The sequence below is a fragment of the Halichoerus grypus genome, chromosome 6 (assembly GCF_964656455.1).
Source record: "Halichoerus grypus chromosome 6, mHalGry1.hap1.1, whole genome shotgun sequence".
NCBI classification, from domain to species: Eukaryota; Metazoa; Chordata; class Mammalia; order Carnivora; family Phocidae; genus Halichoerus; species Halichoerus grypus.
This window is the reverse complement of record NC_135717.1, coordinates 7,569,028-7,584,948: the sequence shown is the minus strand read 5'-3', so window position 1 is coordinate 7,584,948 and position 15,921 is coordinate 7,569,028. Positions and strand designations below refer to the sequence as shown.

The 15,921-nt window shown below is 48.1% G+C and overlaps 1 protein-coding gene across 1 annotated transcript; it reads right to left on the bottom strand.

The window, feature by feature from the left end:
- Positions 1–509: 509 nt before the first annotated feature.
- Positions 510–9,579, bottom strand: MUC17 (mucin 17, cell surface associated). Its single transcript, XM_078074017.1, has 11 exons — positions 9,575–9,579; positions 9,325–9,461; positions 8,697–8,827; positions 8,268–8,326; positions 5,023–5,174; positions 4,546–4,614; positions 4,290–4,452; positions 3,154–3,315; positions 2,873–2,970; positions 1,857–1,936; positions 510–551 (listed from the first exon to the last, which is right to left on the bottom strand). Exons 1-11 carry the CDS (start codon positions 9,577–9,579, stop codon positions 510–512), a joined length of 1,098 nt encoding a protein of 365 aa, XP_077930143.1.
- Between the last annotated feature and the right edge of the window lie 6,342 nt (positions 9,580–15,921).

Here is a 15,921-nt window from a genome sequence, read left to right as displayed (position 1 = left end):
GAAAAAAAAAGAAATATATGTTATTATATTGACTAATAAAAAATCAGAACCGATAGATAAATATTAGAACTTCAAAAATACTTATAATACTTATATACTCAAAGAAAATGCTGAATCTTTTAAAACATGTTTTTTTATGAAAATGAATTACAATAAATCTTACAAGAGGTTTTGTATAATGTAAAGTTCAGTCCTATGTTTAAGTGATTGCCACTGTTAATAGGTGATTCAGATGCTGTCCTTGGTGCTGAAACAAGGCAGGCAGGAGGAAGAACTTCCCTGTATGAACAGGAGCGCCTCGCCTGAGATCCTAACAAGCCCATCGGAGTTTCCATGGTGTTTCTATCTGAGAGTTTTCCAGCACTGTACTCTCTCCCCTCTTCCTCCTTGGTACAGGTTTTGTTTTTCATCCGGTTCCATGAATGCTCTCAATGGGGAAAAGTTCCATCAGGCTTAGACAAAGGAAGATCTTCTCACTCCCAGAGCCCACAGCTCCATGTAAAACTGCCTTAAATCGACGTCATCAACACCTGGGGCCTCTGAATTTTGATCTGGAAAGAGAGATAGAACCAGGTGAGGGCTAGGTTTATAAGGAACCTGGGATTTGGAAACATAAGAGTCTTGGGACTGGGAAAGTGCTCAGCTTAGAGTCTAGTACAAATCAACTGTCTCCCCCCACTTACCCGCAACTTAAGTAGCTTTCAAGGCATTCTAGCTAGGGAGTTTATCTTTGCCCCAAGGCTTTCCCTAGGGAGTAAGGTGCATGAAGCCAATCATACTTCTTCGGAAGTGTGAATACTTTGAGAGCATTTCTTCTGCCCTGGAACATCCATCCAGTTGAAATAAAATTAAGGTGGCAATCAATGAGTGGTCACCTCTTGCCAAGTGACCAATCTTGGCCTCAATCATAGTGGGACCTCCTGACATTATGTACCTCCTGAGGTGATGCAGTAGCATTATCCATGACATATGCTTAAGAAAAATGTCTAAGCTGGGTCTAATCAAGCCTCTAGACCTAACTGCCAGTTTATAGGAAGTACAGAGGATTGAGGGACAAGGTAAAGGACACCATGAGGAAATAATTAGATATATTTAAAATGTGGGGCATTCCTTAAGACAATCATCCTAGATTCTTAAAAAAATTAATATATTTAAAAGGTAGGAATCAGTTCTAGATTAAAAAGACCAATGTGACACAACAAAAGTCAGTGAGTGAAATTTGTTCATATTTGAAAAAACTAGTAATAAGAGATGTTTTTTGGTTCATTGGAAAAATGGATATTGGATGATATTGTGGAATTATCATCAACTTACTGGGAATGCTAATGGTATTTGGGGGTGTGTACTGAAGTGTTTTATCACTTTTATCATTTTATCAAATGTCATAATGTTTGCAACTGACTTCCAAATGGTCCAGCAAAATTTGTTGGGTATGTATATCATATATATACATACTATGCCATATAATGAAAATATAGCAACATGTTAAACATTGTTGATCTAGGCGGGGTATTTAGTGCATTACTATTTTGACTTTTATGTGGGTTTGAAAATTAAAACAACTAAATAAACTAAATAAATTGGCCATCAAGGACATACTTAAAGTGGAAAGAAATCTCTGAACCTGGAGCCTCAGGTATCTAGAGAAGGTAGATTCCACCCTGCTGCTTAGCTCCTTCTCCTCCACCTGCTGCCACCCCAAGTTATTGTTCATTTCCCAGCAATGTAGACCTAGATGTCACCCGGACTAACAACCATAAACATGACTTTGCTTTCCTGAAGATCTTACCATGGTAGGAGAGGATATGGGGTCTTAGGGCAGGGGGAGGTGAGCACTTCATCCATGCCTTTCTTACCTGTGTTTCAGAATCTATTTGGTCCAGGGAGGGCTGGAAGTTACTATAAATGGAGTCCAAGTGGATGGAGTCATCTTGATCTGGAAGGGAAGAAAGCCCCATGGAAGCAGCTGGTTAGGAAGACAAGCTCCCATCTCTACCTATAATCCCACCCACTGCAGGGCTAGTGTATCTCCTTTTTGTCCTTTTCCATGCTTTTGCCTTCTTCTTTGCTCTGCCTTTCATTCACAGAAAAGAGCTAGATTTTTTTTTTTTTAATTCCCTCTTTTAGCTGGAGTGTTTCATCCACTTATATTTGTTGTTGTTGTTATGGTAGATTATTTTATTTTTTTTTAAAGATTTTATTTATTTTTTCATGAGAGACAGAGAGAGAGAGACAGAGGGAGAGGGAGAAGCAGGCTCCCTGCAGGGAGCCCAATGCGGGATTCGATCCCAGGACCCTTGGATCATGACCTGAGCCTAAAGCAGAGGCTTAACCAACTGAGCCACCCAGGCACCCTATTTTCTACCATCTTATTTTGTGCTTCCTATTTGTCATCTCTTTCCTTATCATCTGTTACCCCTTTCTTGCTTTTTTGTGGATTGACTAAAATGGTTTCCTTGTTCCATTCTTCCCTTCTCTGGAATGTAAAGACTCAATTTGTAGAAATTTTAACACATACATTTAACCTGACAAAATCTGCAGTTAATCACTTGACTGAGCTATAAATCACCTATCAGTGAGCTCACCTACTCCTAAGTGCCTATCCGGGTCCACATAGGCAGGTTTGTGTTCTGGAGACATCTAGACCATCAAGTAACTCGTGCCCCGCAGTGGTCTAGTTATACTGTGCCCATGCTTAAACCTCATCCAGGGCCTTGCAGGAGCCAGAGGTGGAAATAGGGGTACAAATGTGGAACTCAATGTTTTAGAGATGAAAATACTATTCTCTTTGCTCTTTTAAGTCCTCCCATGTGCCTCCCATGTGTGTCTCCACACTTTGAGACATTTTGAGTGCACTGAGGACTTCCAATACCTTCATGGATGTCAAAGCCAATGTTTTGGAAAGTTCCAGGGGTTGGTCCTCCATCTTCTTCATGCCACTCATACAGCTGAGACACTCTAGACTTTTGCCTATTGACAGAAACACCAGAGAGGTTCCATGAGGAGCAGGGAACCAGGATTTGGGGACTGGTTATGTCCCTCCTTTCCGCTCCCCCACTGTCCACCCTGAGGATGAATGATTGAGGGCAGAGGGATCAGAAAAGGAGGAAGAGGAGCTGGAGGCAAATGGGAGAGGTAGCAGCAGTGACTCACCTTTTCAACTCCCTCTTGGAACGGAGCATGAACATCAAGAGAACAACAAGGATGAGTAGCACTATGGCACCAGCTGCCCCCACAAGCCCATACACCAGGCTCTTCTTGGTGCTGAACTCACAGGTTTCACCACTGTACCAGTCAGTGTCCGTGGTCAGGCAGCTGAGAGGGACAGAGGGGGCAGATGGAGAGAAGGAGCATTCTGAGTCAGGGGCAGCCAACACCCACAATCTCCCTGCCTCAGATCCAGCCCTGACCCCATGGGTGCTTAATGAGGAGAGGGTGAGGACGACATTGCTGGGGTGCAGAATGAGGAGCCCTGAGGGGATGGACAGAGGTAAAGTCCAGCTTCCACAGCATGGGCCTAAGAGAGGCCCAGTACTAAGCCCAATAGTTTTAGGTTTTGCAGCCCAGGATCTAGAGCAGTTGGCCCACCTCTGGTGCTGCCCCGGGCTGTACCCAGGAACTTGAGACCCCAACAACAACCTTTTTATCCACATACTAACCATCACATTCTCAGCCTCTCCTTTTCTATCAGGAAAAGCAAATCCCCATCCCCGATCCCCAGCATACACTCTGCCTCTGAAGCTCCCTCCCCTCCCTGGAAACACTCTTTCTAAGCCCTGTTCCTCTCCTCCCCACACCAGCCTGCAAAATCCTCGCTCAGAAAACCTTCCCAGAACCAGAACATCTGCTCAGGCCTTTGCATATGTGTGACTCCTTCCCCCTGGTCTCTCTTTGGTTTCATTTCAGTAGGCAAAGCCTGGGACTCGGGCTTTTACAAGCTTTCCACCCTCCCCGTGTGGGTGGGTCACCTTCTCATTTCACCAGTATGGTCTCCCCCTGGAAGCAAGGCTTTATCCTCCCCATCTGATTGGGAGTTTTCTGAAGCTGGGGTTTTCCTTCTGCTCCTTCAGAGCTTGGCACAGTCCTTAGTCTCAACTGCACAAACCCCGGGGAGGGGAGGAGAGCTATTGAGGCCCGTTCTGGACCTGGCCTCGGGGCTCTGGCTACACGGGTCCTTTGTGGCTGGCTGTATTCAAGAGAGGCCAGGACCTACTCCGTGACTTGGCCTTTAGGCAGGGTCTTGAAGGGTGGGGAGGAAGGACAGAGCCAGGCTGGAGAGGGACACTCACTAGCACCGAGGGCCACTGCGTTCTAGCCGGCACTTCCCGAAGTTGCAGTTCAGGGAGCTGTTGAAGCCTGGCATACAGCGGTTGATGCAGATTGGCTTCTTTTCCTTGTACTCCACGAAGAAGTAGGCAGCGTAATCTTTCCCAACCCTCTCCCGGCATTCCTCTGTGGGGAATGGAGGAGTTGCAGTGACCAGGCAACCAGGCACACAGTCTGCCTCCCCCTGCCGTCCCTGGAGGCCCCCCCCAAGTCACCTACTTGCAGGGTCGTATTTAGTAACTGTGTAGTTCTGCATCTTGGTGGCCGTCGTGTTATAACACAGTACAGCTGTGAATGGAGACACACAGAGCCCCTTAAACAGATTGCTTTAGTAGGGTTGGGGGAGTGGGGAGAGGGGCTGTGATGAGGGGTGGTGGGAAACCCATCCCTGCAGATGGGGAATGCCAGCCTCAGGCCTAGCTCTCCAGCATAATGACCCTCCAAGTGCCCTGTGCCCTCCCCATGTCTTCTCCCACATGCACCTTTGCCAAGAGTCCCACACTATTCATTACATTCGGAAGAATCTTCTCTGCATAACAAGCCATGCTTATTCTCACTTTCCCCGTAGACGGGTGCCCCACAAGATGTAGCCTGCGTGTACACCTGCCTTTCCCCCCTCCCCCACCCCAAGGATGACAAAGCTTAAAGATTCCTTGAGGACCCCTTCAAGCCCCTCCCAGAAGCCTAGGAATTTACTTGCGCAGGTATTATTTCTGCTTATTTGCTCCTTGGTTACATTCTGGATTTTTTCCACCACCTCCTGGATGGTCTTAGTGAAAACTTCATTGTATTCTGGGGTGTAGTTGGTCTTCAGGAGGACTTCATGTTCTACCACAATACTGCCAGCACTGAGGAGAGAAAAAGATATCAGTGAGCATCCTCCCAGGTCATAATAGGTGCTCACTTCTCCAACCCCTTTTCCCAGGCAGGATATGCCCTCTTTGCACCCATGGGAAGGCAGAGCTGGGGTAAGATGGTTGAAGTGATGACCCGGTGTCCCCTGGGTGAAGGCTTATTCCAGGCACAGTGCTAGTCACTTCCCCACAGGACTCACACCATGACTTGCGCCTCTGACAACTGTCTCAAAGGTTAGGTTCTAGGCAGCTCTAGGTGGAAGTCTCGGAAGGCTCAAGGGCAAAGATGGACAGAGGGATGGGACCATGGAAGATCATCCTCAAGGTGTCATCAGATGCATTCCAGCAGGAGACTGGGCAGCTGCCGGCAAGGTGTCCTCAAGAGGTAGGAGGACACCAGAGACTCTTAAAGGATTCATGAATTGCTAGGTGGAGGGCTGCAGAAGGTCTGTGAGCCTTTTAAGAGCATGCACAGATTTGAAGCTCATATGTGCATATTTTCTACTCACATACACTTGTGTCAATTCTAAAATGAATCTCTGACACCTAAAAGGTTAAAATTCTAGCCGACAGTCTCTTCCTACTCTGTGCTTAGGAGCTAGAAGAAGCCAGGGGCAAGGCCACCAAGAAAGCATGGCTTCAGACACGCTAACAGCTTCCATTTGTTTCCTTTTCTCTCCCCTAGCTCCAAATCCCCAAAGCAGTACATCTTCTGTGTATGCAAAACAGGATCAGAAATACCTGGAAGTCAACGAGCTCTTATTCTAGAATGCAAGTTACTTCTCTCTCATGTGGGTGTAGGGATTATTTACACCCCAGGAATGAGCTTTCTGGGTTTAAAAATACAGGAACAAGTCCAGACTTCCCATGCTCACAATTCAGGATTCCTAAGTAATGGAAGCCTAAAGCACTCTTTTTCCCTTGCTTTCTCCTTACCACTATATTCAGAGGCTTAAACATAAATAGAAGATTGGAAGGGTGTGGCGATACTCCTGAACAACATAAAGAATAGAATAATACAGAATAATAGAGTTAAATGAGATAATAATTATACTCATAGTATATAACATATAGAATAGTGGAATTCAAATAACCTGTAGAATAACGAGTTAGAGGGGACCAGAGGATCTTGTAGCTCAAGGCCATCTTTCACAATAAGGACATGTTCTGGCATCTCCCAGAGTCCATCACTGCCCTCAGTCCCCGTTTTGAAAGCTCCCATGGAGAAAGACGGCTTTATCAAGGCCACGCAGGTGTAGTGGGAGTTATGAGGTACAGGAGGAAATCCCGACACTGGCCCTGAGTAGCCGGCTGATCTTGGACCAGCAGTTGGCCCCATGGGGCCTCAGTTCCCTCTTCTGTAACATGAAGATAGATGGTTCCTAGGATTCTTCCTTCCATACTTCCGAGGTGAATGATTCTCACTTCCTATCTGCCCACTCCCAGACCTCTCTGGAGCCCTCAGAGCCCAGCTGTCTCCTCTTATCTGGCCAAAGGTGGTAACATAGAAAACCCAGCAGGAATGTAAAAATACCTGATCCACAGGGCCTGTCCTCCCTCTCTTGCCTGAGAGATAGAGAGAGACATGTAGAGAAGAAGGATGACGTCTGCACCTACAGACTGCCCCATCCCCAGGGGCAAAAGAGAGCTCTATGGGGTCAGCACATGCCAAACCCAGAGAGGAAGTTTTAGGACCAGAAAGAAAAATGGTTTTCTCTTCCAGGGGAGCTGAGCTGCTGAAGAGCAGACATGGGGCACCTGCTGTGCTCACAGACCACGGGGAGGGGGCGTGGCAAGCCCATATGGTCCCACCTGGGGTGGCCTCTCTTGTTTGAGAGAGAAGGTTTGGGTTCAACACAATTGAGAGAGGAAGAAAAGCAGAGGCTGACGGACACATTTCCCCTCCCTGTGATTTTTGTGCAACTTCCTTCCTACTGGTTCTAAGTTCCTCTTGAAAATTATCATGATTCTGTAAACCATGGGAACGATAGCTCCCTCATGATCTGGGGGAGGCTGGGCAACTCCTGTGAACTTCATTGGCCAGCACCATTCTCAGGATTTCAAAAAGTCGAGGTTGATAACAGGGCTGAGATTCTGTGGGGGCAGAATCCTGTGAGAGGTGAGTGAGAGTGAATACCGGCCACCTGTGGACTTGGACACTTTTCCCTGGGGTTTCCTCCCGAGTTAAGTTATTGGGCTTCATCTCTGAAGACAAGTGGGGTCTCCATCACACAAACTGTGACCTGCAGGTGTTCTCGTGTGTCAGTGTCTCCAGCATAAGAGGACTTCTGTGTGAGTCTTGGCTCTCCCACTCCGTAAATGACCCCTCAGGCAACTCAATGCCTACCTCTAGGTATCTGTTTGTTCATCTGTGCAATGGGAACAGTCCTGCTGGCCTCACTCACAGGGTGATTAGGAGCTTCAAAATTCGAAAATATATGTGAAACCATAGTTGTTGGAGGGTGTTATGGGCTGAACTGTGTTCCCCCAAAATTCATGTGTTGAGGCCCTAACCCCCAGTACCTCAGAATGCATCTGTATTGGGGGATAGGGCCTTTATAGATGCGATTAAGTTAAAATGAGCCTGTTGGGGTGGGTCTTAATCCAATCTGAGTGGTGTCCTTATAAGAAGAAATTTGGGGGGCTCCTTGCTGGCTCAGTTGGAAAAGCATGTGACTCTTGATCTCAGGGTTATGAGTTCGAGCCCCATGTTGAGTGTAGAGATTATTAAAAAAATAAATAAATAAGAACTTTAAAAAAAAAAAAAGAGGAAATTCAGTCACACAAAGACACACCAAGGATATGCTTGAATAGAGGAAAACTGTGTAAGGACCCAGCAAGAAGGCAGTTGTCTACAAGCCAAAGAGAGACTCAGAAGAAACCCAACCCACTGAATGCCTTGATCTTGGACTGCCAGCCTCCAGAACTGTGAGAAATAAATTTCTGTTGCTTGAGCCACCTGGTCTGGGGTATTTTGTTACGAGAGCCTTAGCCAACTAATATAGAGGCAGAGTTACAGTTGTCTTTATAATTACGACTATTGCTTCCACTCCAAAGACTTTCTTCCCAGGGGCCACAGATACTTACGACAGCCTTGTGATGTTGACCCCTTGATACTCAGGGATTCCGAGATAAACTATGTCCATCTGAAAGGCAAGAAGGTCACAGTGTCATCCCACAGGCCCCAACTTGGAGCCTGCCGGGTCTTTCCATAGGAACTCAGGAAGGCCGAGGGTGGACCTGCTGTGTCCCCCATTCCCTGTCAGGAGTCCACACTGTCCCGATGGAGCGGTCCCTCCTCAGAGACCAGCCCGGCCCATGGGGCCCCCATTCCCCTTTCATGAAACCTTGCTTTGTCTTTCCACAAGCTCTCTGGCAAGCCCTGAGGAAAGGAATGAGCTGAGAAACTCACAAGCCTCTAACAAGAGAACAGCCCTCAGCTGCTTTCTTCACCTCTAGAGACTCCTCCCTAGGGAAAGCAGAGTGGCCCACGGGGACTTGCATTCCCAGGCTCACCTCTTTTGTGAATATGTCACTGAAGTTCTGGAATTGTACAGAATTCCGGTCTTCTAGCTCTTTGGTGTACTCCATACTGGTCACTGTCACAGTCATTTCCATCTGGGCAGAGACAGTCTCTGGCGGAGGTTCTGAGGGGGTCAGACAGGAGCACCACTTACTGAGGACAGAGCCAACCTCCCGCCCCGAGTTCCCTCCCAAGGAGACCCACAACTCCAACAATTCTTCCCTGGACAGGGGAGTGGCCTGGGCCCACCACCTATGACCCCCACTCAGGTCTCACCAGAGTGCCCCTGGAGGGTGGGGAGTACACCACACTCCTCACGGCTTTGGGATTGAGCCCAGGGGATCGCGGGTCCTACATTCTTTATGAGAATTCCACACACTTTTTGTATTCTCCTCCATCACACACTCATTTATCTTAAGTGTATTTTATGGTAAAATTCTGTGTCAAATTTGTGTTTTATTCCAAACCATACCTTCTTGCTTTATTCATTTTTTAATGTTTCAACTTTCTTACCATTGAGTAAAATGGTTGCCCCCAGAAGAGGCCATATTCCTGTACATACAGAGGGGCAGGAATGGAGGCCCAGTGTTGGGGAGAGCAGAGCCCTGTGGTCTTACTCACCTATCTCAATGCTGGGGACCACATCCTCACACCTCGGCCCGTGGAAGAGGCTAGTGCACACACACTTGATCCCATCCCAGTAGCCGTCATTCTTGCAGTCCGGGACGCTGTTCTCGCAACGGTCTCCTTGGTAGCCGCTGGGGCAAACACAGACCTGCCCGTCCCATGTCCCTCCATTTAAGCAGGTCCCTGAAAGGGACAAGGCCCTGCTTTACCCACACATATTTGCACAACACTTTACAACTTGTACCACATTTTCATAGGCACTGTCTAATTTGATACTCTCACGAGACCTTGGGGTGAGCAGGACAGTTAGTGTCATCCCCACTTGACAGATGGGACAAGTGAGGTGGAGAGAGGCTAAGAGACCTGCCCAAGGTCCATGTGGAGGCCAGACTTGACCTGGTCTTGGAGTATTCCCGTACGATTTACTTTAGCCCTGTAAAGAAAGGAATGGGAAACCTAGTGTTGTCAGTAGTGAGGGACCACACAGTCAAGGCTGAGGAAGAGAAAAGAGGAAACAGAAACTAGGAATATCTAGAGGAACTTGACCAATCTAGATTCCAGCAAGCCTGAGAATGAGTATGTCATTGTCTCTCCAAAACCTGCTTCAGAAGAGCTCATACTGGAAACTGTTGCCATTGTGACTATTCATGATTCCTCTTTATTTTCTGGGATGTGGAGTTTGAGGGAGGAGTGTAACTTCCCACAACCTGCCTGGAAAAGTGATAGCTCTGTTCCCTTTGGGTTTTCTTTCTTTCTTTTTTTTCTTTTTAAGATTTTATTTATTTTATTTATTTATTTGACAGAGAGAGAGCACAAGCAGGAGGAGCGGCAGGCAGAGAGAGAAGCAGGCTCCCCACTGAGCAGAAAGCCTGATGTGGGGCTCAATCCCAGGACCCCGGGATCATGACCTGAGCCTAAGGCAGATGCTTAACCAACTGAGGCACCCAGGTGCCCCCTTTTTTATTTATTTGCCAGAGAGAGACAACACAAGCAGGGGGAGCAGCAGGCAGAGGGAGAAGCAGGTTCACCGCTGAGCAAGGAGCCTGACGCAGGACTTGATACCAGGACTCTGGGATCATGACTTGAGCTGAAGGCAGATGCTTAACTGACTGAGCCACCCAGGTGTCCCTCCCTTTGGCTTTTCTTGAAAAGAGCTGTACCTGCACAGACTAGTATTCCAGGTATGTTTTGTCTAAGGAGGCACATGAGATATGCACACACTCTAGGAAGACCTGCCCCACCTCTGCCTCCTGGTCTACCCCTCTCCTACCAGATTCAGAGTGTGTGGACCACACCCATGGCCATCACATCACACAGCTTCTGGTTACAGGCCTTTGGTCCAAGACATTCAGGAAGAATGAAAGAGTTGAGTCAAGAGTGGTGTCCTGGGCACAATAAAGATCCATGAATCCAAATCAGCCTCTCTCTCACTCTCTCTGTTGTGTGTTACTGAAGATGTCCAGACCTGATCTAAGTGCTGAGCACAAGCTTGTGCACAGCAGCAAAAGCAACTACTGGGGTGTGTGACTTGTTGCCCAAGGGTCTACAGGGAAAGCCAACCTACAGGGAATAAGAGGAAGATGAAGGGAAACCATCTGCCTTCAGACAGGTGATCAACACCAGCTGAAGGCCTGGTGGTCATGCATTCACTACAAGACACCTGTGGGACTTCCTAGGGACACAAGGTCCAGACCTCCCCTCTGAAGATGCTCAGTACCTCCATCTGAGAACCAAAGAGCTCAACAAGACAATGCCACATTGGAGAGAAACTAAAGAACAAAGCCGCATAAAATAAAGGCCAGGGAAAGAACTTGCCAGAGAAAGAATTCACAGAGTGGTGAGAAAATGCAGTAGCCAAATGCTGAAGAACTTCCCTTCATCTTAAATTCAAGACAGGATTGGGCAGTGCCCCAGGGAGACACAGATCATATGTCTCTGGGCATATCTATAGTACATCTAAACCAGTAAAGTCTTCAAGTATTTTAAGTAGTGTGTTTTTCTTAATGTATGGCAAATATCCTCTCTCGCTCTGATAATAAATCTCAAAAGTATAAGAGTATATTGTAGGGGCGCCTGGGTGGCTCAGTCATTAAGCGTGTGCCTTCAGCTCAGGTCATGATCCCAGGGTCCTGGAATCGAGCCCCACATTGGGCTCCCTGCTCGGCGGGAAGCTTGCTTCTCCCTCTCCTACCCCGCCCCCCCGCTTGTGTTCCCTCTCTTGCTGTGTCTTTCTCTGTCAAATAAATAAATAAAATCTTTAAAAAAAAGAGTATATTGTATAATATATATTGTATATTACGTATTACATAATGACAGTATGTTATAACGGTAGGTATGGAGTGGGGCAGGTCTCATCTTACCCAGAGCAAAGAGAGCTGAGTGAGCTCTAAACACAGAGAAAAGACAGGGAGGCATAAGGATACAGAAACATTCAAGGGCATAGAGGCAGAGCTCAGAGCTGATAAAAGTGAACCTTCTTGGCTTCTATAGTGGGTGAGTAGAAAATAAGACCAAACAAAATGATTGAATGGTAGCAGAGAGATAGTTGCCAGTAGCATATGTGAGTACTCTTGGCAACACACTCTTACAAAAACAAACAAACAAACAACAACAACAACAAAAAACCCTTAGCACTTAAGCATGAGCAAAATCGACAAGAAAAACCACTAAAAAGACATGAAATCCAAATGAAAGATATGAAGTTCATGAAATTATAGGATATAAAACAGAGTCTCACAGAGTACAAAAGGAAGAAATGGAGTGTGCAGACACTTTGCTGGGGATTGAAGGGGTCCAGGGAAAGAAAGGTAAAGTGTGTTTTATGATAGAGTGGACTTAGCTCTAGAATCAGCGGGCAGGACGGGGAGGTCAGAGACAGGGTGACAGCACTGATGACATTTGATCTCATGGGAAACAAGAAAGAGAAAAGGAAGAGTATTTAGGGTAAAAAGTTAAGAATCACATGGAAGTAGACTGAAAACATACTTAAGGTGCATAAGGCAAATTCAAGAAATTTCTTACGTGGTGTGGTTGCAGGAGAAGAAGAGGTTGGGGCCGGGGAGCTTCTTATTGTAACAGTAGTCGAGCTAGTGAAGACAATGGGGACTGTGGTGGATGTAGTACTGGTGGCACTGCTGGCAGTGGAAGTTGGATTGGTAGAGGGTCCTGTCGAAGAATGCCCCGGGGTGCTCCTTTCGGTGGAAGTTTGAGTGGTAGAGGGTCCTGTGGAAGAATGTGCTGTGATGCTACTGGCAGTGGGAGTGGGACTGGAAGTGGCTCCTGTGGAAGACTGTCCCGTGGTGCTACTGGCCATGGGAGTTGGCGTAGTAGGGCGTCCTGTGGAAGATTGCACCAAGGTGCTACTGGCAGTGGGAATTGGAGTGGAAGTAGGTCCTGCGGAAGTGTGTCCTCCGGTAATACTGTCAGTGGGGGTTGGAGTGGAAGTGGGTCCGGTGGAGGTCTCCCCATCGGTGCTACTGGCAGTGGAAGTTGGAGTGGAAGCAGATATTGTGGAAGTCTGTCCATCGGTGGTACTGGCAGTGGAAGTTGGAGTGGAAGCAGAGACTGTGGAAGTCTGTACATCGGTGGTACTGCCAGTGGAAGTTGGAGTGGAAGCAGATATTGTGGAAGTCTGTCCATCGGTGGTACTGGCAGTGGAAGTTGGAGTGGAAGCAGATATTGTGGAGATCGGTCCATCGGTGGTACTGGCAGTGGAAGTTGGAGTGGAAGCAGATATTGTGGAGGTATGTCCATCGGTGGTACTGCCAGTGGAAGTTGGAGTGGAAGAAGATATTGTGGAGGTCTGTCCTTCGGGGGTACTGCCAGTGGAAGTTGGAGTGGAAGCAGATATTGTGGAGGTCTGTCCTTCGGTGGTCCTGGCAGTGGAAGTTGGAGTGGAAGCAGATATTGTGGAGGTCTGTCCTTCGGTGGTACTGGCAGTGGAAGTTGGAGTGGAAGCAGATATTGTGGAAGTCTGTCCATCGGTGGTACTGGCAGTGGAAGTTGGAGTGGAAGCAGATATTGTGGAGGTCTGCCCTTCTGTGGTACTGGCAGTGGGAGTTGGAGTGGAAGCAGATATTGTGGAAGTCTGTCCATCGGTGGTACTGCCAGTGGAAGTTGGAGTGGAAGCAGATATTGTGGAAGTCTGCCCATCGGTGGTACTGGCAGTGGAAGTTGGAGTGGAAACAGAGACTGTGGAAGTCTGTCCATCGGTGGTACTGGCAGTGGAAGTTGGAGTGGAAGCAGATATTGTGGAAGTCTGTCCATCGGTGGTACTGGCAGTGGAAGTTGGAGTGGAAGCAGATATTGTGGAAGTCTGTCCATCAGTGGAAATGGCAGTAGAAGTTGGAGTGGAAGCAGAGACTGTGGAAGTCTGTCCATCGGTGGTACTGGCAGTGGAAGTTGGAGTGGAAGCAGATATTGTGGAAGTCCGCCCATCGGTGGTACTGGCAGTGGAAGTTGGAGTGGAAGCAGATATTGTGGAGGTTCCATCGGTGGTCTTGCCAGTGGAAGTTGGAGTGGAAGCAGATATTGTGGAGGTTCCATCGGTGGTACTGGCAGTGGAAGTTGGAGTGGAAGCAGATATTGTGGAAGTCCGTCCATCGGTGGTACTGGCAGTGGAAGTTGGAGTGGAAGCAGATATTGTGGAGGTTCCATCGGTGGTACTGGCAGTGGAAGTTGGAGTGGAAGCAGATATTGTGGAGGTTCCATCGGTGGTACTGGCAGTGGAAGTTGGAGTGGAAGCAGATATTGTGGAGGTTCCATCGGTGGTACTGGCAGTGGAAGTTGGAGTGGAAGCAGTTATTGTGGAGGTCCGTCCATCGGTGGTACTGGCAGTGGAAGTTGGAGTGGAAGCAGATATTGTGGAAGTCCGTTCATCGGTGGTACTGGCAGTGGAAGTTGGAGTGGAAGCAGATATTGTGGAGGTTCCATCGGTGGTACTGGCAGTGGAAGTTGGAGTGGAAGCAGATATTGTGGAAGACTGTCCATCGGTGGTACTGGCAGTGGAAGTTGGAGTGGAAGCAGATATTGTGGAAGTCCGTCCATCGGTGGTACTGGCAGTGGAAGTTGGAGTGGAAGCAGATATTGTGGAGGTTCCATCGGTGGTACTGGCAGTGGAAGTTGGAGTGGAAGCAGATATTGTGGAGGTTCCATCGGTGGTACTGGCAGTGGAAGTTGGAGTGGAAGCAGATATTGTGGAGGTTCCATCGGTGGTACTGGCAGTGGAAGTTGGAGTGGAAGCAGATATTGTGGAGGTTCCATCGGTGGTACTGGCAGTGGAAGTTGGAGTGGAAGCAGGTATTGTGGAAGTCCGTCCATCGGTGGTACTGGCAGTGGAAGTTGGAGTGGAAGCAGATATTGTGGAGGTTCCATCGGTGGTACTGGCAGTGGAAGTTGGAGTGGAAGCAGATATTGTGGAAGTCCGTTCATCGGTGGTACTGGCAGTGGAAGTTGGAGTGGAAGCAGATATTGTGGAGGTTCCATCGGTGGTACTGCCAGTGGAAGTTGGAGTGGAAGCAGATATTGTGGAGGTTCCATCGGTGGTACTGGCAGTGGAAGTTGGAGTGGAAGCAGATATTGTGGAGATTCCATCGGTGGTACTGGCAGTGGAAGTTGGAGTGGAAGCAGATATTGTGGAGGTTCCATCGGTGGTACTGGCAGTGGAAGTTGGAGTGGAAGCAGATATTGTGGAGGTTCCATCGGTGGTACTGGCAGTGGAAGTTGGAGTGGAAGCAGGTATTGTGGAGGTTCCATCGGTGGTACTGCCAGTGGAAGTTGGTGTGGAAGCAGATATTGTGGAGGTTCCATCGTTGGTACTGGCAGTGGAAGTTGGAGTGGAAGCAGATATTGTGGAGGTTCCATCGGTGGTACTGGCAGTGGAAGTTGGAGTGGAAGCAGATATTGTGGAAGTGTGTCCATCGGTGGTACTGGCAGTGGAAGTTGGAGTGGAAGCAGAGACTGTGGAAGTCTGTCCATCGGTGGTACTGGCAGTGGAAGTTGGAGTGGAAGCAGATATTGTGGAAGTCTGTCCATCGGTGGTACTGCCAGTGGAAGTTGGAGTGGAAGCAGATATTGTGGAAGTCCGTCCATCGGTGGAAATGGCAGTAGAAGTTGGAGTGGAAGCAGAGACTGTGGAAGTCTGTCCATCGGTGGTACTGGCAGTGGAAGTGGGAGTGGAAGCAGATATTGTGGAAGTCCGTCCATCGGTGGTACTGGCAGTGGAAGTTGGAGTGGAAGCAGATATTGTGGAGGTTCCATCGGTGGTCTTGCCAGTGGAAGTTGGAGTGGAAGCAGATATTGTGGAGGTTCCATCGGTGGTACTGGCAGTGGAAGTTGGAGTGGAAGCAGATATTGTGGAAGTCCGTCCATCGGTGGTACTGGCAGTGGAAGTTGGAGTGGAAGCAGATATTGTGGAGGTTCCATCGGTGGTACTGGCAGTGGAAGTTGGAGTGGAAGCAGATATTGTGGAGGTTCCATCGGTGGTACTGGCAGTGGAAGTTGGAGTGGAAGCAGTTATTGTGGAGGTCCGTCCATCGGTGGTACTGGCAGTGGAAGTTGGAGTGGAAGCAGATATTGTGGAAGTCGGTTCAT

Coding starts and splice junctions, on each gene's coding strand:
- MUC17 (XM_078074017.1), bottom strand. Junction 3,316..4,289: donor CGCAGTGGCCCTCGGTGCTA/GTGAGTGTCCCT, acceptor TGTCCCTCTCAG/CTGCCTGACCACGGACACTG. Junction 552..1,856: donor AAATAGATTCTGAAACACAG/GTAAGAAAGGCA, acceptor CTCTCTTTCCAG/ATCAAAATTCAGAGGCCCCA.